This window comes from Vanessa cardui, chromosome 20 (assembly GCF_905220365.1).
Source record: "Vanessa cardui chromosome 20, ilVanCard2.1, whole genome shotgun sequence".
Lineage (NCBI taxonomy): Eukaryota > Metazoa > Arthropoda > Insecta > Lepidoptera > Nymphalidae > Vanessa > Vanessa cardui.
This window is the reverse complement of record NC_061142.1, coordinates 4,874,015-4,892,997: the sequence shown is the minus strand read 5'-3', so window position 1 is coordinate 4,892,997 and position 18,983 is coordinate 4,874,015. Positions and strand designations below refer to the sequence as shown.

Below are 18,983 nucleotides of genomic sequence, written 5' to 3'. Positions count from 1 at the left end.
GTTTAAAATTTTAGACATATTTATTGGATTATTGTTTTTTTTATAAACAATACAAAATATCACTTCTTCAAAGCAGTCCCTTAGAAAAATACTTCTAACCTCAACCAATATTATATATAACTTACACAAATTAGATTCACTTATTCATTATGACATAACGACCTCAAAACATGAAAAAATATTACAACATATTTATAAGCAAATTATAATACCAGCTGTAAAGGTAACTTTTCAATATTTAATGAAATTTACTGTACATAGAATACTATATATCTGATACTGTTAGCTTGAGATCTGCTAAAAAGTAGTCCATTTTTACTTAATCTTTACTTAATAATTTAAGATCTACATTTGTGTGTTTGTGAAATGTTTTTTTTGGGTGATTATTTGTGAGAAACAGTTTTATTCAGAGGCAAAAATGTATTTGGTTTTTTATTGGAATAATATATGTATATATGTGCCTATTCCATCCATAGGAGGGGTAAAACAAATAAACATTCTGTCATTGAATTGGCGCGCTTTTTAAACTACGGTAATCAAAACTTTGGAAGTAAAATTAAAGTGGATATAGTGTTGTATTACAAATAAAGCTATATTCACCAAGAGTTGTTGTGCATAATAAAGCAAAGTTATTATCCATGGAATGTCTTAAGACTTGTTTTTCCTTACTCCATTTTTGATTAGAATAGTGAATATAAATAATTTCTTGATCATGATTGATACGAGCTGAATGTGAAAATAAAATATATTATGTAGCTAAAAAATACATATGGCTTATCTTATAATATATAAATGCTTTATATTAATTTAGTTTACTTTAAGCAAAATAAATTAGTTGCCTAAATTATAATTTAGGCACAAAACTATTGGTAGTGCTCGTTAAAAGAATGTAAGTGGTAAAAAGCGTTATGCGAAATCATTTAAAGCCCATATGAGCGTTGATTCAACAATCATATGCTTTTAAACAATATAATAGAGTTGATCATTAATTATAATATACTCGTATTTATGTGGCCCAATGCTAAAGGGTAAATTTGATAACAATAATAATCATTTGGAAAGCAGAATAAAAACAGATCCTTTTTTGCATAATATTTTTAACATTTTTTGACCATTAGCCCTTTTAGCATTAGGTTGTAGAATATTACGTTAAATATCAATAATTATATCCTTAAAAAAAACATATTACTTATATGTTTACTAAAATAATATAATACTTTCTTTAAAAATTTCATTCATTCGTCGTTCTTATAGTTTACTTGTCATTTTTGACTGTCATGGTGCGTTTTATCTGTCAATTCTCTAGCAAAGATTCTACAAAAAATTCAAAAATAAAATCAAAGTGTTTTAATTGTCTTATTAACGTCCTCATGTCGTCATGAGACGAGTCTTTTACTGTAAATACTTAAAGTATATTTTTTTCAGAGGACAGCATTATTCGCGCAATTCTATTGACAAACATATTTTTATTACGACTTATATAAATAGTTGGTATTTTTAGGTTAGAAGACCATCCTTGGTCGAGTAGGTGTAAACCGGTTTTCATGGGTACGCCATTCCTAGGTCCGATTCCGGGCCGAGTCGATGAGGAAAAAGTTCATTACTTTTCTATGTTGCTACCGTCGTTACTTCTGGCATTCCATAACACAAGTGCTTTAGCTACTTACTTTGGGATTATTTATGTTTCAAGCAATTGTGGTACGGTACAGTAAAAGTGAATTGTAAAAAGAACGAAGGTTGCGTATGCAAGGCACCTTATTGGCTGGGCAGCAAATATTGCCCATATGACTGAATGGGACAGAGTAAAAACAGGTAACATTGGACTGTTGACAACTCGCAAAAATCCAGTTCCAGTAACATTTATAAACTTTTTTTAAATTATATTGGCAAAAATATATAAAGAATAATAGTTTTGTGACTTTTATGATTTTAAACACATATAAGAGTAACAAATAAATGCATTAAATATATAATTTGCTTTTAAAACAATTCAACTGTTCTAAAACTTATTAGTGTTAGAGATATACTATTACGATCTAATATTTGGTAAATTATTTTTGCTGACTATTGTTTAAGTGAACAGATTCTTATGTTTTGTTATGCAAATCATGATACAGTCGACCATTTCATAGCCGACCATTAGTGAGATTCGCGTTAGTGTGCGCACAAACCTTCCAACACTAGAAAAATCTTTATATCTGTATTTAATATAACAAACATCGAGTCAGTGTTAGTCTAACAACGATCTTATTATCTATCAGGTCTCGAGTGTTTCTTTATTAATGTTTGTAGAGGTATTTTAAGGAAGGCGTCTTTTAAATTACCGCAATGCGACTGTGGAGCCTCCATTAAATATTTATCAATGTTTTCCAAAATTTTCAACGGATCAGTCCCAATTTCATACTCATCAATGGCCCGGTAAATTGCCTGGAATTTAAGAAAAAGAAAATTTAATACGATTCAACAATCAAATTATCATCCTAAATATTTTTAATTACTCTCAATCGTCTTGCAGTGGATAAACAAATGAAATACAGAAATAATATTAGTCGAACCTTCAAGGAGTAATGTCAAACGCTCAAGAGTCTTGACGTTATTTTTCATAAAAAAACTACTTATAGGAATACTTAAAAAGTTTAAAAAAAAAACCGTTTAAGTTATTTGACATTATATGTATGTTATTCATTTTAGTATCAGTTATTTTATTGCTCCAGTTTCACTAGCGGCCTGTCCCGGCTTCGCAAGGGCGGCAATTTTTTTTTTTACCGTTTATTTATATTTTTTGTTGTTTTTTTCGACATGTTCGTTCCATTTCAACTTATTTACACAATAATAAATTCCGTAACTAAACCTTTCAAAAACATTTTTAACATTGCCGTTTCAAAATTTCAAATTATTTGTAAAAAAAGCATTGGTAAAGAAGGCATATTATTTAATACAAGATTATACAGACGATAAAAAAAGCGTGGAAATAATACTTGTTGACTTCCAGGCAGGATACATGCATATATAATTGTAGTTAACTAACATGACTTTTTTAATCATGAAAAAGAGTAACTACTGTGTTTCTTGCCGGTTCTTCTCGATAGAATTTACTTTCAGAACCGGTAGTAGCTTCGATTAATATAAAAAAGTCGTTACATGACGATTCAAAAGTGCTTGTAAAAGCCTACTTGAATAAAGTATGTTTTGATATTAAGTATGTTTTATCTACCAATAATGAAAACCGCATGAAATTCAGTAGTTTTGGACTTTATCAGGAACATTCAGACAATCAGACGCGGCCGGGTGACTGTTTTATAACATGTACTCATTAAACTCGATCGTCAGAGGACTGCGAAAAAGTTACACGCTGATTAAACGAAACGTGTATAGAGAAAACATAAATATTCGCTCTTAGGAAAGGAACTCAACTGTTATTGTTTACTTTTTGTCCGATATCGTTTCGTTTAGTATTTCTTTTGACTCTATCGATAACTTGAATCCATTTTTAACAACTTTGGAGTCTCTACGCATTTGAGGCATGCCAAGATTTATAATTATTTCATACATAATCTCAAAGTAAAAATTGTATATATAAAATGCATCTTAACAACTTGCTAGATGCAAATTGCAGTTTATAAAGAGGTTTTAGAATTATTATTTCAGACTGAATATTTTTTTCTAATTTGAATGATAAAAAAATAGCAGATTTGTGTACACTTCGCATTTGATTTTCACTGCAAAAAAATAAACGATTCAAATCCGATACTGAAATCTAATCAAATCAAAATATACTTTATTCAAGTAGGCTTTTACAAGCGTATTTGAATCGTCATTTAACAACTATATTAAGTTCCACCGATTCCGAAACTAGATTCTACTGAGATGAACCGGCAAGAAAGTCAGAAGTCAAAAACAGTTGTTTTTCAAAATTTAATAATACAGTCATGTTAATTAAATACAATTATGTATATTTTTAAGTAAATAACCTCATTGATGCTACCTTAAAATAATTTATTACTCTGGACATGTATTGCGAAATTTAAACCGATCGATCTATAAACATTTTAAGAAAAAATATATTTGGATATTAATATCAAAACTTTACTTATTCAATGAACCATAACAGTAAAACAATTACCGTATGTCGAATTTTGGTAAACAGTTATTAATTTAAGCTATTTTTAATGTGCAAATGACATAGAATAAAAATCTTTGATTGGTCTTAACTCTTGTATCGTAATACAAGAAACTTATAACAATTACTGAATGGCTATGTATTGCTATATAAAAAATATCTTTTGACTTTCACAAAGATGAAGAACATATCTGATAACTGTTTTTTTTTTTATTTTAACAATAGCTACACTATTTTTAACAATTGTGGTTACAAAAACATGCAGGGCAATTATAACTACATTAAACTATGGAAAACATGCATCATAGGCGAAAATACTGTTACTTTTCTACATAAGAAATAACAGCTTATGAAATCATAATATAACTATATGTTAGTATTTAATATATATAGCAAAATGAAAAAATGTCATCACTTAATACTTACCTCAAAGGCTGGTTGTTTGTGGTTGTGAAAAGCTTTCCGGCTGCCATGTAATACAAATACACCATGTTTTGTAGCATCGGCGCATGCATCTCCATACATGCACTGATCCGAGCGATAATTATAACGACAGGACATTATATATACAGCTCTTTCATGGTAGTGAAATATTATGTTTATAATATCCTAAAAAAAAAAATATAATAATATTAATAATTGCATGCACTTAAACTACAAAACATACTAACATTTATACATATACACACATATATACCAGCTTAGGTAATTTATTGCAACATTATAAACTTAACTTCCTTATCAACAATATCCATCAATGCCACTTCTGGTATTAATGTTTAATCTATGAAGTTAATAATTGAAACATGCATGTATATGGTGTTTATATTTTAAGATCTGTCTACACTCTTTTGTGTGATATTTTATTTTATCTTTACTTTGTTATCTCTGTACGCTTCTTTTATAATTGTTTTATTTTATATAGTTTCTCAGTAAGTGAAATATATGTACTTCTTTTGAGGAACTAATAAAGTTCTTAAACCACAAAAAAATTGTAACCAGTTTTTAAAGACAAAAATATTTGATATGTTTATCTTAAATTGCTGTTTAATCTACTCCTAAAATAATTCTGGTGTTTGCATTTATTTAAAAAAGGGTAATGTACACAATAATAAAAAATACTTTAAATCTCACCTGGTCTCCCCAAGGAATGTACAGTTTCCACTTTAGCATTATAGGTGTCACATAATCAACCCATCCAAAGTCTCTCATTCTAGTTAAATTCATAAGCATCACTCCTGAATTAAGACCTGTACATAAATGTATTATGCTTTTTACTTGAATATTAAATTACATAAAATATTTTAAAAAGAAGTTTGGATCATCACATGAAATGACATAGGTAGTATATAATGTAATAAAATAGAAGAAGTTAAATTTCATTTTTAATGTCTTCATCTAATTTGTCTTATACATTGTTTTATAACTCTGTGTAAATGAGTATTAACAAAATGACATAAACTTACCATATTTTCCATAAAATGGATGCTTGGCAAATCTAGGGTACCATGAAACATTAGGATTATCATCTTCTAAAGTCATAGCTGATATTTGTGAATTGTTAAACTTTTTAAAAGTTTCCCACAGATCATCAGCTGGACCTAAGAATAAGGTATCTGTGTCCACATATATCATAGAGTCGATATGTGGGAGTAATTTCTAAAACAAAAAAGTAAAAAAAAAAACATATAAAATCTCATTGGTATTTAAAGTTAATTACATAGTAGATCAGAGAAACAAGTTCTACAAGTCTCTAATGATATAGAAATACATTATATTTATTACAAATTATAATTATATACCATGTCGGTTTATAAATAAAAAATATTTAAAAATAAAACTTTTACTAACTGGAATAAACAATCGTTGAGCTGCACATTTACTAAACAAATTCATCCAATCTTCTTCATGTGCTTCAGGAAATTTGATTCTTTGTAATTCAAATTCAAGTTGGTTATCAAACATAACTTTCCATTTGTGGAGGGTTTCATTGAATTGTGGTCTTAATTTATTGTCAGTGAATATAACAAAGTAAACTGGAGTCTTTGTAAAGAGCAAGACAGATTTTATAACATTCAAAGACTCATTAAACCTAGAGTCACACACTACAAATGATATTACAATCCTATCTGTAAATGGCTTCTCTGGTTTAGTATTAATTCTGAAATTATAAAATACAATAATATAATGAATTAATAAGCAAATTGATATGAAAAATGGTTTATTCAATTACAATTTAACTTACATATGCCCGGATTTTACGAGTTCGATATTGTTTTTGTTACGATTGCTGGCGGAATAAATATATAAAACTGTTACACATAAAAATATTAGAATGAAAAGTTTTAAAAGAGGTAACCGTCTCATGGCGACAGACAAGAAATTACCAAAACCTTTTTATTTAAGGTCACATCTCAACTCTTAAAAATCTATACAGTACCACTTTCCTAAACTTAACCTATTTATTTTAAAAATATTAATTCATTTTAGTACTATCAAACTAATATAAATAAATTGCGTGGAATGAAAATTATTTTTTCTTAAACCTTCCCTTAGTCTTTACAGTTACAAAAACATATATTTAAATATGTATATTTATAAACATTTTACGCCATGACATGTAAATAAATGTAATATACAATGAATGACAATGACATGACAATGACATATTGTTAAAAATACGAAATATTCTTCTATCGGTGTTTAACGGTTTTTAAATTATTCAGAATAAAATTAATTAAACGTCGTCGTAAAATTAACAAACCTACATTTTAAAGGATAGAAAAGATTTATATTTTCTATATCTACTATGTGAAATTGCACATAAACAAAAGTTTAGTTCTATTGAATCCCTTCACTACCGATTAATTTTGAATATTATAAAATAATATTTAGGTGTTTGTTGCTGAAAAACTGCTGCCCTTACGTTAGAGTACTACATTGTCTTTTTTTTATATATTATATAATTATTGTTTGTTAACTGTACCCTTTGTCAATTTTTAAAATGTCAATATTGTTAAATTACATCTGATGTCATTCTCATCAGATTATGTCTAAATCTAACTGCTAACTCAGAAGTCAAAATTGAATGGCGCAAGGCCATAAGATTCTAAGTTACGTTATCATTTTAATGATAGAAATATTTCTTAAATAGTAAATATTGTAAAGTAAAGAATTTAATTAAAGTAAAAGTTATAAAATTTAATTTACCAAAATGGTTGTTGGTGCATTTCCAATTGCTAAATTGTCAGTGTTATTAGTTAAACAGATCAGTAAGCCTATCGCTAACATTTGTAAAGAAAGGGCCAAAAATAGTCCATTTTTTAGAACCTACGTATGTATGCCGCCAGCACAATGTACGTAAATTTACTTCTATATTTATTTCAAGTATCTCAATAATAATCGATAGAAAAGTTACAAAATGATCGTTTGTTTTCAGTCTACAACTGGTGTGAAGTTAAAGCAAAAATGTGGATTTTAAATTTAGGAAAACCTGTCAATATTCCTGTTTTAAGTCAGGAAATGGCTATAGAACTAGGAGCTAATCTTCTTGGCGAAACAGTAATATTTGTTATTGGTGCTGGATTGCTTGTGATAGAATATAATAGGTATAATTTTCTAGTGAGTAATTTTATTCTTGATTGAAGTTTTAAAGTGTATTATTAACAATGTTAAATAAAACATTCCAGACAAAGTAAAAAGGAAGCTGCAAAAGAAGCAAAAAGAGAAGATGAAATGAAACACATTACTGGAACAATAACAGACTTATATTTCACAGTTCAACACCAACAGACACAATTACGGGAAATGGAGAGAATGATACATTCACTAGGTATATGGTCTTTATATATAATTGTTATATGAATAGTCATAATTTTTGAAAAAATAATTAAATGTGTTTATTGTTTTATTAGGTGGAGACAAATTAGGAACACCTCCAACATCACCCCCCAGTGGACCAACACTGCCAGGACCTCCAAAGGTCCCTTCTAAACCTCAGAACATTGGTCATATTGTAGAATACAATGTACATATATCTCCTGCACCTTACCCTGATGATGGTGTCATACTTAAATCACTAAATTACATCCAAATGGATGTTTTTAGTTCTTTTTTTAGTAACAAAAATGAAAAGGAAAGCACTCAAAAAGTTGAAAGAACAACGACAACACAACCTAAAAGAGAACCTGCTCTTCTCTCAGAAACATTACATAACATAGAAAATAATTTTAGAAGTTTATTCTAAGTATACCAAAAATTGTTTGTATATTTAAATATGTTTAAAATGTAGTAAACTATTTATTTGTTAAAATTAAGGAGAGATTTTTTTAAGAATTATTCTTCATGAATATGGATTGTTTTAACATGTAAGTGATATGTGATATAAAATGTAAAACCATTAATAGACCTATAAATATGTCATTATAATTTCTACCACAAATATTAATTTCCAAGTACTTCATGGTATTATGATATAAATGTGCTTAGTAAAGTATATTGAATCTTAAAAGCTTAGTAGTGTTGAGATGAATAAAACAATACGAAGAGCATACATTTTTATTGATCCAGCCATGCACTCATATATTTACAGTCTTGTGGAGTAATAAGGCCAGTGGAACAACATTTATATACAAGTGGACACACTCCACATGGGACCTGCACTAGTCCCGGAGGTGGTATTAGAGACTCTATAGCTCTGTAAACCTTGCTGCCATCTGGATATACATTACTTTCAGCCTTTCCATCATAAACAAGTGTATTTAAAATAGTAATAACATCTTCCACTTCAAGCTTTACCTGAAATATAAACCATTATATTTTTACTTACATTAAAATTGATAATAATACTTCCAACATAAAATATACAAAAATTCTTACTTCACACTAGCTACTTACATTTATTTAGTTAAATTATTGATATCCTATATAAGTTTCTTTAAAATAAAACATCATTTACTTATATAAAAGAGTATGTAATAAAAGTAAATGCCATAAATACAGCAAATTCATGAATTTCAATGAAATCAGTAATCTTATCTTTAGTGTATGCTAGTTTTATCTTGGGAGTTTACTATGCAGGTAAGATTTATTAACATTTATTTAAAAAAATACTTACTTTACTTATACCTAAATCAGTTATATATTTTTGAACTTCAGCTGCTGTAGCAAATGATTGTGTTCGTCCTACTATAGGGCCTCTTGGATTGTTTTTTATCTTGTCTGCTCTTTGTTGCAGAAATCTCAAACACTGTCTGTTTAAGATATCAACAAATTCTGACTCAAAATCCTGATCTTGGTACCAAGCTCCACCTGATATGGAACGATCAGGTTCTAGATTGTAAAGCATGTAGACCTTCTTTTTGGAAGCCTGTAAATCATAAAGTAAAAAGTAAACCATTATTTGTTAATCTACTTAAAATATATTTATGAAGTAATGATATCAGTAACAACAATTTTAATTCACTAAAAAGCTCAACTCTTTTAACTTCTCTTTCAATTATGAATGAAATAATTGGGATGAAATTTACAACACATCAAATATGGTAGACCTGTGTATAACACTCGCATAGTGGAATAAGTACAAAACCTAATTATAGATATTTCTACTTTAAACATACATTGACACATTTCACAGCTTTAATGACTTTCTTGCCCTCCAGACTCTTCAAGACTTTAGTAAGCTGTGTGTTAGCAAGATTTGAACGATGTCTGATATCCCTTATCCATATACCCTTATTTCCAGCTTCTTCTATAAGGTTAAATACAACTTTTTCTTCATTATCAGCTCCTTTAATTGCCGTTTTAGTATTTTGATTTTTTAACCTGGTAATAATAAATTGAGAAATTATAATTTGCTTATAATATGAATAACAAGACCTGAACAGATGAAACTCGTGAAGTTTATTTTGTTTTTTTTATTATCCGGTTAGGCATATGACTCCTCTCCACCAGATGGTGAGTGGTAGTGGAGTCCAAACGCGAAGACGACTAGTACAGACTAGTATTAGTAGCGCGAGTAGTAGTTAAAAAAAAAATTACTTATATAAAAGAGAACCGCCTTGATTATACAAATCAAAAAGTCCCTGCTGTAATAGCTTGTTAATTGCAGCAACTAGCTCTGCCGATGAAAGTTCCGGTACTGCTGCTGCAACATCCTTAGCCGAAATTCCTTTTGGGTTATTCTTCGCAGCATTGAGTATCTTTTCGCTTATTACATCGTCGCTTTTATCACCCATTTTTAAACGGCGGGTAATTTATTTATATTTGTTATTTTCTATCGTTTACGATAAATCTTAGCTATTGACCAAAATGTCATATTATTTTTTCGAGTTTTAATCGTCTTGATTTCGATTTTTGTTTGTATTTGACATTTAATTTTTTGAATTTAAGTAAATTTATCCCACAGAGTGCAAAATGTACAATCTACCAAAGTTGTACAGAATATAGTGTCTATTATCTTTGTCTGTATTCTATAATCAATTGTCTTTGCAACTACTTGCATATCTTGAGTTATATTTAAATTTAGGTTTTTAACAAGCTTAAAAAAATGGACTTAAAAACCGAATTAATTAGGTTGAATTTATTTTGGTCAGCTGGAAAGCTTTGTTACTAAGGCCTTAAATAAGTTGATCTATTTTTAACCAATCGAATTCCGAATTTAAATATAAAAGTAGCCGTTGCCTTCTTTAGGGATCGGGTGCATCAAAGCAGTCTTCCGGGAAATCGGGACGGGGTGGATTTACACAAGAAAAATGTACTCAAATAAAAAATTCAAAAAATTTAAATCACGTTGGAATGCTAGTAAAAGTAGATAAAACAATCGTAGGATAACTAAAATTCTCCTGAAATGTGTTTAGACAAATTTTTAACGCGTAAATCGGAAAATATAAGTATTAATATAAAAAGAGGTAAGATGGTGTTGACGGTTGTGGTATGGCGATAATTTACGCATGGATGGTGATGATTTCGAGTGTATGGTGACGACGCTCTATACATGAATTTACATGACAAATCTTAAGGAAATCAACTTTATTCATAATTAATCAACAACAAATACATCAACAGTCTTAAATATAAAGTATTATACTAATAGTCTTAGACATTTTTTTCTTACATTAAGTTATTGTATTTGTATATTCATTGAGATTTAGTTAGGTTTTTTTGGTAATCAGTCTTATGGAGGTAAAATTAGACTCATTTTTTTTACCCTTCCGTAATCAGGCATTTTATTCTTAACTATTATCACGTAATCCTCAAATTGCTCAGTTTTTACTCACTTAACAGTTCTTTAGATTTTTTTTTTCATAATTTGACAATCTCCTCACACTTACTAATCTACCAGCATGTAGCTATAAAAATTCTGATTTTTTTTTTGTATTTGGATTAATTTTTTGGAGAGTATTTTCATGTTTGAAGGCCCCTCTACAAGTACTTTTTGATTAGTTGGTAAATTGGTAACATCACAAAGAGTTTGACGCTTTGTTGCTGCTATTAGAAAAACATGATCCCTGTCTTCATCCTTATTGATGGTTATTGAGGCTGAATGTGGTATTTTTATAAAACCTAAATTTTTTCCATGATCACATATCTGGCCACATGTGCATTTGAAGCAGCTAGATGTTCTCAAAGTTAAACTATCACAGTGAAGTTCCCACAGGACCTGATGTACTTTCACAGTACCCTTAAATGTGTCAAGTTTACTGGGTATTTTCTATTCTCTTATCCGCACGTCAGTTTTGTTTACAGCAATAACTGTAACATTGGTGAGTGTTTGCTATCATCATCATCATCCCATTTTTGTCCACTGCTAGACATAGGCTTCTCCAAGTGCACGCCACTGTGGTCTTTCTCCGGCTACTCGCATCCAGCTCCTGCCTGCCGCCTTGCGTATATCGTCACTCCACCGCGCCTGAGGACGTCCTACACTACGTTTGCCGAGACGCGGTCTCCACCCTAGAACATTTAAACTGGTGGATCAGTCTTGTCGTGAGTGTCCACATTTCGGCTCCGTATGTCATGACGGGTAAGACGCACTGGTTAAAGACTTTCGTCTTAAGGCACTATGGGATCGACGATGTAAAGATTCGACGTAACTTCCCAAACGCTGCCCAACCCAGCTGAATTCTTCTAGTCACCTCGTCCTCAAGATTGTTTCTACCTAATCACAGTCTGCCCGAGGTAAACATATTTTTAAACAAACTTCGAGGACGGTACCGTGTACCGCAGTCGGTTCCCGTAGAACATGTTCATTGAACATGACCTTGGTTTTGTCCAAGTTCATCCGTAGAAACGAAGAAGAGTCAGCCAGCTCGTTCAGCATTTGTTGTAGGTCCTGCAGCGTTTCTGCCACGATGACGATGTCGTCTGCGAATCTCAAGTGAGAGATGTATTCGCCATTGATGTTGATGCCACATCCTTTCCAGTTCAGTGTCTTGAACATATTCTCCATTGCATTAGTGAACAATTTGGGGGAAATAACGTCCCCTTGTCTCACTCCTCGATGCAATGGTATGGGATTTGTCTGCTGATTCTGTACTCGGACGGACATGGTGGCAACTTCATAGAAACATCTCATCACTTGGATGTATAGCCAATCAACTTGGCAATGCTGCAGGGACTCCAGAACAGCCCAGATTTCAACCGAGTCAAAGGCCTTCTCATAGTCCACGAATGCAAGACACAGGGGCCGATTATACTCTTGGGACTTCTGTATAATCTGCCGCACTTTGTGGATGTGGTCTATGGTGCCGTATCCATAGACCACATAATATATATAATATATATAATATATGGTGGTTACTCTTGAAAACAACTTATAGACGTGGCTCAGTAGGGATATGGGACGATAGTTATTTTTGTATAACTCAGGAATCTTCTTTATGGCGGCATATTTGACACGTTTATTAATAGCTACATTCTGTTTCGCTAATTGAACTTCTCCTACGCCTTTATTTATTTTACTCATACTTGTGATCTGAATGTAAACATTCATATTAATAGAGAGTACAATTCTGAGGGTAGGGTATAATATGAAGGGACCTATTATTAATACATTAATTCCTTATGTATAATTAAACTAATGCTGATGCCAACTCTATTCTCTGTTTGCTATAAACTTACACTGATGCTAACTCTATTCCCTGTTTGCTATAAACTTATACTGATGCTAACTCTATTCCCTGTTTGCTATAAACTTATACTGATGCTAACTCTATTCTCTGATTGATATAGCAAAGAACTTAGATACATACACCGTTTATAGTTAAGCCAAACCTAAGAATAAAGAAAACCTTAAACGCTATAAAAAACACCTACCATAGATAACTTACTCTAATTCCTTATAATAACAATTTCAACAATTTAAAAAAGCAAACAAATAACATTTGATCTCTTAGTTTAAATTTCAAGCAAATTATAGCACAAATTAAGAAAATCATCACCTTACGCCTGTTGTCATCACCACTCATTAATTATAAACGGTTATTATGCGTATGGTGATGATAATTAGGACTTTACATCGATTATTCTAGAAAAGTAACAATAATAGTAGGATACCGCTACTCTCTTCATCATTTATAAATAAGTTTAATAAAATTTATCGTAAAGTTATTATATGTACCTATGATGATTTTGATTGACGTTTTAATTTTGTTAAAAATCAGCTGTTGACTTTAAGGATATTTAGATTAAAGTGCTGTATAAAATAAGTACATATAAAGTTTGTAAATATAAAAAAAGTAAAGATATTCGGCAGTATAATTTTTTTTATGGCCTCAACGTGATTTTTCATCGTTATTGTAAATCCACCCCACGACGCCTAGTGCATAGGATTGTTGATTTGTTGCAAAATATACGTTAACAGCGGTGCCAATTCGGAAGCCCATGACTGTAGCACAATAGGCTATTTGACTGGTTTTTAAAATCCATTTTATATTATTTAGTAGAAGTTAAGGAACCCAGTAAGTCGATTTTTTTATTTCTAGTAAATATTTGCCGAAAAAAATCATACTAAAAAAATCATATTTAAATAGCGCGCTGAACGCTAGTTGGACAATATGGCGCTACAATGGGGTCGGTGACGTCACTTTCTTGTATTTTAATCTGTGGTACGTATAGTCGAAAAGCAAGGTTTACACCGTTTACAAAAAAGTGACTTCATCATAAGCCCGGCCAATCAGGAGCATTTTGTATCACATGACAAACGTTTGAAAAAATGCATTTTTATTTATAGATTTTTGAATAAATTAAGTATTTTTTTCAACTTTTGTTAGTAAATAATCATTTTTAAACTCATAATATACACTGATTACAATAATTCACAATTTTTTTTTCGTATTGTCTAATTGCCTATTGTAGAGATTCCGTCGGGTCCACTCAACTTATGAATTTCAAAGAAAAATAGTGCTATACAAACTTACTTTGCCTGTGTTACGGGATTGTTTGTGATGACTTTCCTCGGTCATCCAGAGTTTATTTCGATGCAAAGAAAAAATCTAAACGGTCATCTTTCTCCTTCGCGGTCTGGACAAATCGTAAATCAAAGGTAAATATCGTAGATGAGTCAAGCTTTCAACTTATAATAACGTGTCAATTTGCTAAATTCTAAATCAAAATAGCATATACTTTATTCAAGTACAAGCACTTTTGTATAGTCATTTAACAAACTATATTAAGTGACCACCACTACCACTACGACTGGTTCTGAATGCAGATTCTCCTCTCCTCCTTCTAAGGTAAGAAACTCAGTAGGTATATAAGGGGATTGCATTAGAAATTCGCATCCCGAATTTAAGGTTGGGGAAGGGATGGGGGTAAGGGGGGGGTGTAGTACCTACACCACCACTCCCCCTGCGCGGAAATCATTAGTTTTTTTTTTTTCAATTTTTAAATTTCAATACTAAAATCATCAAAATTCGTACTGTTAGTTAAATTTTGGAAGGGGAGAGATATAAAATTCCAATTATTGGTATACAATGTGATTTCTGGCGCTGCGCCGGCCGCTGCCGCGGCACGCTCGCTTCGCTCGCTCGGCTTGCGCAGCTATTGGTCATAAAATCTAACCTAACCTAACCTATCCTTAGCTACTATAACTATCTACTATTTTTGTTGCCGGAGTGGCTTCGCCACTCCTGTGTCCCTCACAGCTGTTAATTTTGGGTGAAAAATAGAAACAACAATAGGTATATTTTAGAAATTTATAAGAACCATTTATCTGTATATATACTTGGCTAAATTTAATAATGCGATAAATGGATCTTTTTTATATTTTGTGTTATATTGTATTCTATTATCATGTTCGTAAAATCTTCTGGGTGATTATTATTTTCTTTACAAAAGAATCGCTTCACTACAAAATTAAATTAAATTTTTACACGTTTTTTTTTACTATAAATTAATATAGTATTTGTTAAAATATAATACAGAAAAAGCTAATAAACATAAAAATAATGATTTAAGGTTAATTATAATGTAAAATATCGATCCGTTACACGTAACTTTAAACGCACATTAAAAAAAACTATGGGTTTCCGCGGGTTGGGAGTGGTAAATTTCGAGAGAGAGGAACAACCCCTTTAAGAAACAACCCCTACTATCATCAAATTCGGGATGCGAATTTCTAATGCCGACCCTATATAATTGATACAAAGTCATGTAATAGATGTATGTATATAATATAACCTTCCTAGAAATCAACAACTACCATACGTATATTTGGCTTTTTTTTTCTTTTATGTTTGAATATAGTATATAGAGTATTGCTCTTTCTATATTATTATATTTATATTTCTTTATTTCTCTTTTCAGCTTGAAACCACTTTTTTCTCAGTTTTGTCAGAAGGTCCAGTCAAAAACCCTTTATTTAAAAACTTTGTTAAAGCAGATAAACACATTGGCACAAAACATACGTCAATACGGCTTTTGTCGGAGTATAGAGTAGTCTGTTTTAAATTTTTACAAAAAAGTATCTTAAAAGTCGAGTTAAAATGCATAAGTATGAAAGCCAATGATGAGGACAAGTATGATCAATAGGCCAGTGACAAACAGGAGTGACGTCATACGAAATATTGATCTGTTTTCGCGCGAAAATTTAAATTGACATTTTGAAACCCCTTTGTTGCAATAAATTAGTGTTTTGGATTTTTCATATACTTGTGGTCTATCCTATATGGAGTCCTTTAAAATAAACACAAAAATAAAAAACTGCATCTTCCCTATTTGACCGCTTCCCATCGATTAATTACAATATAGCGAAAAAAATAATGTGTTAAATTGCAGTCATATTTCATGGTTCACAATATTTATTGTAATCTAACTAATTTTGTAATCTAGACTCAGAGGAGGTCACTTAAGATAAAAGTACAAATTAATTAATTAATTCGGTTATCGTTATATTTAAAATGAATAAAGAAATAAATCTACATCAATATTAGATACATACACTCCGATAAAATAAAATATATTAGTGTTTACTCAGTTGGAATTTTAGTTTTAGACAGGTGTGTGAAGTACTGTAAGTGTTTCTGCAATCGCCCAGATCATTCCCTGAGACTTTTCAGGTTCAACTATTAAATAAAAATGAGTACCTAGTAAGAAGAACTAAGCATTACAGTGCATACATAACCTTTAATGGTATTATATCTGACATTGTAAAAACAACTGATTCAACTGCTGCCATTAGCAATAAATGAATCATGCTGCCTTGCAGGGGAATATAAATTAGAGCAACATTTTTTTCTATTTTAATATTAGCACATTAAATATTTAGTAATAATAAATCAAATATTAGTTCAACTTTATTTTACAAATCAATTTTGTATTGTGTTATACTTGTTCTTTCTGGAAATTTTGTCCTTAATATAAACATGTTGTTGACTTCAGGTGTAGAGTCTAATGTTTCCAAATAACCAAACCAATATATGACTAGCCCTGGGCCAAATCTATTCCAATAACACAAAAGTTGATCTTTCATGTAACCTAAATGATTTTCCTCATCTCCGAATAGTGCTTTACTTTCTATCCAGTTCACAATAAATCCGTCCACTGCAATTGGAACATCCAGCTTAAAATCAGGGGTTTTATCATATCCACGTAATCTAAGTAGATTTTCATCAGAAAATGATATATTCATCATCCGTAACTCATTTTCCAATCGCAATTCATATTCTAATCCTATAGACCTGGAAAAAGGTTATGAATATAGTAAAATTAATTTAAAAGTATAATAATACATACAGTGTAAAAATTATAGCATAAATTTGACAGCTATTAGTAAAAACTTACTGTTTTATAATATCTACATATGGACCATACTGGTTGTCGTTCATAATACCCTGCACAAAAAGTAATAATATTAAAGAATTTGAAAATTATTTTGATATACTTTTTAAGTGAATAGCACATTACTATACCAAAAAGACTTGATAAGCTAATTCACTGTTTTCAATCAGTGTTGTGTCCTTTAAATATTTTTTTACTTCAGCAGAATCTGAGCAAACATTTTGGAGCAATGATCTCACAAACAGAGCTGGACTAATACCTTGACTATCGGCCAGCCTGAAATAAAAAATAAATTGAAGATTTCCTTCTAAAGAATAAAGATTAGTGTTATAAAAACCCATCAATGGCTTACATGGTATCAAAATGTTTAAAAACATTTGTTAAAACAATAACTCTGAAATATTTTCTATACTGAAACATATTATAGTTATAATAAATTAAAGATGTACATAAAATTAAATATTTAGTTTATATCTGAAACTAATCTTACTTTAATATAACATCCTCTTTATTTTTATCTTTCATCAATTCCTCATATAATTCAAAATATTTGCTTGATATAACAGGAGACTTCCGATAACTTTGTTTCATTGATCTTTGCACAAGTAAAGATATAATACTACCCATTGTTGTAGATGGTACTCTGAAATTTTTTTAATATTAAATTATGATAAATTGGAATTTCATTACAAAAATTAAGATATTTCTGTAAAAAATATACTAGACTATAGTAACTTTGTCATTCACTTTAAAAAAGTAAAAAATGAAACAATAAAATAGTCTTTATTCATTAGGATGGAAGTTTGTATACTTAACTCTTTATATTTTTTTTTCAATTCATTTTCAGCTTTCCTGCTGAATGATGTCATTTTATTAAAATCTTTAACAATTGAATTATACAGTTTTAAAGACATAGGCTTATTTTCAGACATAGTTATCTTTATTTTTAAATTAAAATGTGTCGCAAACAAATAATTAACACTTTTTTGAGTCAGCAATCAGATAGACAGATCTATTGTTTATATATTAAGTAAATAGTTATTTTTATTAAATATTGTTTTTAGATTTTTCGCTGCTTTCTTTCATTCAATACAATTATAAAATACCTATACATAATACATATGTTGTAGATAGGTAATTGTCAAGCGTCAACCATTGACATATAAAGCCACAGATAAGAGTAGAATAACGAATATGTATACCAGGATAGAATATAGCATTCATAAAAAATAAATTCATCTATCTAATTTTATGCACTTAAAAAGAGGAGTAATATAAAATAACACGAAGAACATTTTTTATTAAAATGTAAACCTTATTATATTAAAAAAGAAGATAACAAACCAAATGTTATTTGAAATTAAATTATTAAAAGTTAAGAAATTTAACAGCTTGAAATTATGGAAATAATGTTAAAAATCAATTAAGGTTGATTCTAATATTGCAGAAATACTGTGGAAAGGTTAGGCAAAAGAATAATTGAGACTATGACTACCATAAAAAATGGTAATAATCTCACTTTTCAGAAAGTGCGTTTTTTATAATTCGCTTTAATGCATGTCATCATACGATGTCACGACTCGTG

The 18,983-nt window shown here is 30.1% G+C and overlaps 4 protein-coding genes across 4 annotated transcripts; 1 reads left to right on the top strand and 3 right to left on the bottom strand.

Annotated features, from left to right (window-relative positions):
* Nucleotides 1–64: 64 nt before the first annotated feature.
* On the bottom strand, nucleotides 65–6,740 carry LOC124538219 (glucoside xylosyltransferase 1). Its single transcript, XM_047115201.1, has 6 exons — nucleotides 6,366–6,740; nucleotides 5,972–6,281; nucleotides 5,587–5,779; nucleotides 5,255–5,370; nucleotides 4,547–4,729; nucleotides 65–2,427 (listed from the first exon to the last, which is right to left on the bottom strand). Exons 1-6 carry the CDS (start codon nucleotides 6,485–6,487, stop codon nucleotides 2,251–2,253), a joined length of 1,101 nt encoding a protein of 366 aa, XP_046971157.1. The 5' UTR covers nucleotides 6,488–6,740; the 3' UTR covers nucleotides 65–2,250.
* Nucleotides 6,741–7,153: 413 nt separating this feature from the next.
* On the top strand, nucleotides 7,154–8,668 carry LOC124538223 (optic atrophy 3 protein homolog). The gene is made up of 4 exons (XM_047115204.1): nucleotides 7,154–7,476; nucleotides 7,560–7,728; nucleotides 7,810–7,952; nucleotides 8,035–8,668. Exons 1-4 carry the CDS (start codon nucleotides 7,335–7,337, stop codon nucleotides 8,364–8,366), a joined length of 786 nt encoding a protein of 261 aa, XP_046971160.1. The 5' UTR covers nucleotides 7,154–7,334; the 3' UTR covers nucleotides 8,367–8,668.
* Nucleotides 8,664–10,467, bottom strand: LOC124538220 (probable DNA-directed RNA polymerase III subunit RPC6). Its single transcript, XM_047115202.1, has 4 exons — nucleotides 10,160–10,467; nucleotides 9,739–9,943; nucleotides 9,237–9,488; nucleotides 8,664–8,917 (listed from the first exon to the last, which is right to left on the bottom strand). The coding sequence occupies exons 1-4, from the start codon at nucleotides 10,354–10,356 to the stop codon at nucleotides 8,678–8,680; spliced, it is 894 nt and encodes a 297-aa protein (XP_046971158.1). The 5' UTR covers nucleotides 10,357–10,467; the 3' UTR covers nucleotides 8,664–8,677.
* Nucleotides 10,468–16,889: 6,422 nt separating this feature from the next.
* Nucleotides 16,890–18,525, bottom strand: LOC124538222 (CDAN1-interacting nuclease 1). Its single transcript, XM_047115203.1, has 5 exons — nucleotides 18,215–18,525; nucleotides 17,889–18,041; nucleotides 17,530–17,674; nucleotides 17,402–17,451; nucleotides 16,890–17,298 (listed from the first exon to the last, which is right to left on the bottom strand). The coding sequence occupies exons 1-5, from the start codon at nucleotides 18,328–18,330 to the stop codon at nucleotides 16,920–16,922; spliced, it is 843 nt and encodes a 280-aa protein (XP_046971159.1). The 5' UTR covers nucleotides 18,331–18,525; the 3' UTR covers nucleotides 16,890–16,919.
* Between the last annotated feature and the right edge of the window lie 458 nt (nucleotides 18,526–18,983).

Bases quoted from the DNA above. Each gene is read 5' to 3' on its own strand.
- LOC124538219 (XM_047115201.1), bottom strand. From the start codon at position 6,487: ATGAGACGGTTACCTCTTTTAAAACTTTTCATTCTAATATTTTTATGT. The intron at 5,371-5,586 runs GTAAGTTTATGT...ATTTATGTACAG, and splicing joins TCCATTTTATGGAAAATATG to GTCTTAATTCAGGAGTGATG. The intron at 2,428-4,546 runs GTAAGTATTAAG...CTTAAATTCCAG, and splicing joins ACAAACAACCAGCCTTTGAG to GCAATTTACCGGGCCATTGA.
- LOC124538223 (XM_047115204.1), top strand. From the start codon at position 7,335: ATGGTTGTTGGTGCATTTCCAATTGCTAAATTGTCAGTGTTATTAGTT. The intron at 7,729-7,809 runs GTATAATTTTCT...AAAACATTCCAG, and splicing joins CTTGTGATAGAATATAATAG to ACAAAGTAAAAAGGAAGCTG. The intron at 7,953-8,034 runs GTATATGGTCTT...TTGTTTTATTAG, and splicing joins GAGAATGATACATTCACTAG to GTGGAGACAAATTAGGAACA.
- LOC124538220 (XM_047115202.1), bottom strand. From the start codon at position 10,356: ATGGGTGATAAAAGCGACGATGTAATAAGCGAAAAGATACTCAATGCT. The intron at 9,944-10,159 runs GTAATTTTTTTT...TATTATTACCAG, and splicing joins GGCGGTTCTCTTTTATATAA to GTTAAAAAATCAAAATACTA. The intron at 9,489-9,738 runs GTATGTTTAAAG...TATGATTTACAG, and splicing joins AAGCTGTGAAATGTGTCAAT to GCTTCCAAAAAGAAGGTCTA.
- LOC124538222 (XM_047115203.1), bottom strand. From the start codon at position 18,330: ATGTCTGAAAATAAGCCTATGTCTTTAAAACTGTATAATTCAATTGTT. The intron at 18,042-18,214 runs GTTAAGTATACA...AAAAAATTTCAG, and splicing joins TTGAAAAAAAAATATAAAGA to AGTACCATCTACAACAATGG. The intron at 17,299-17,401 runs GTAAGTTTTTAC...ACCTTTTTCCAG, and splicing joins TATGTAGATATTATAAAACA to GTCTATAGGATTAGAATATG.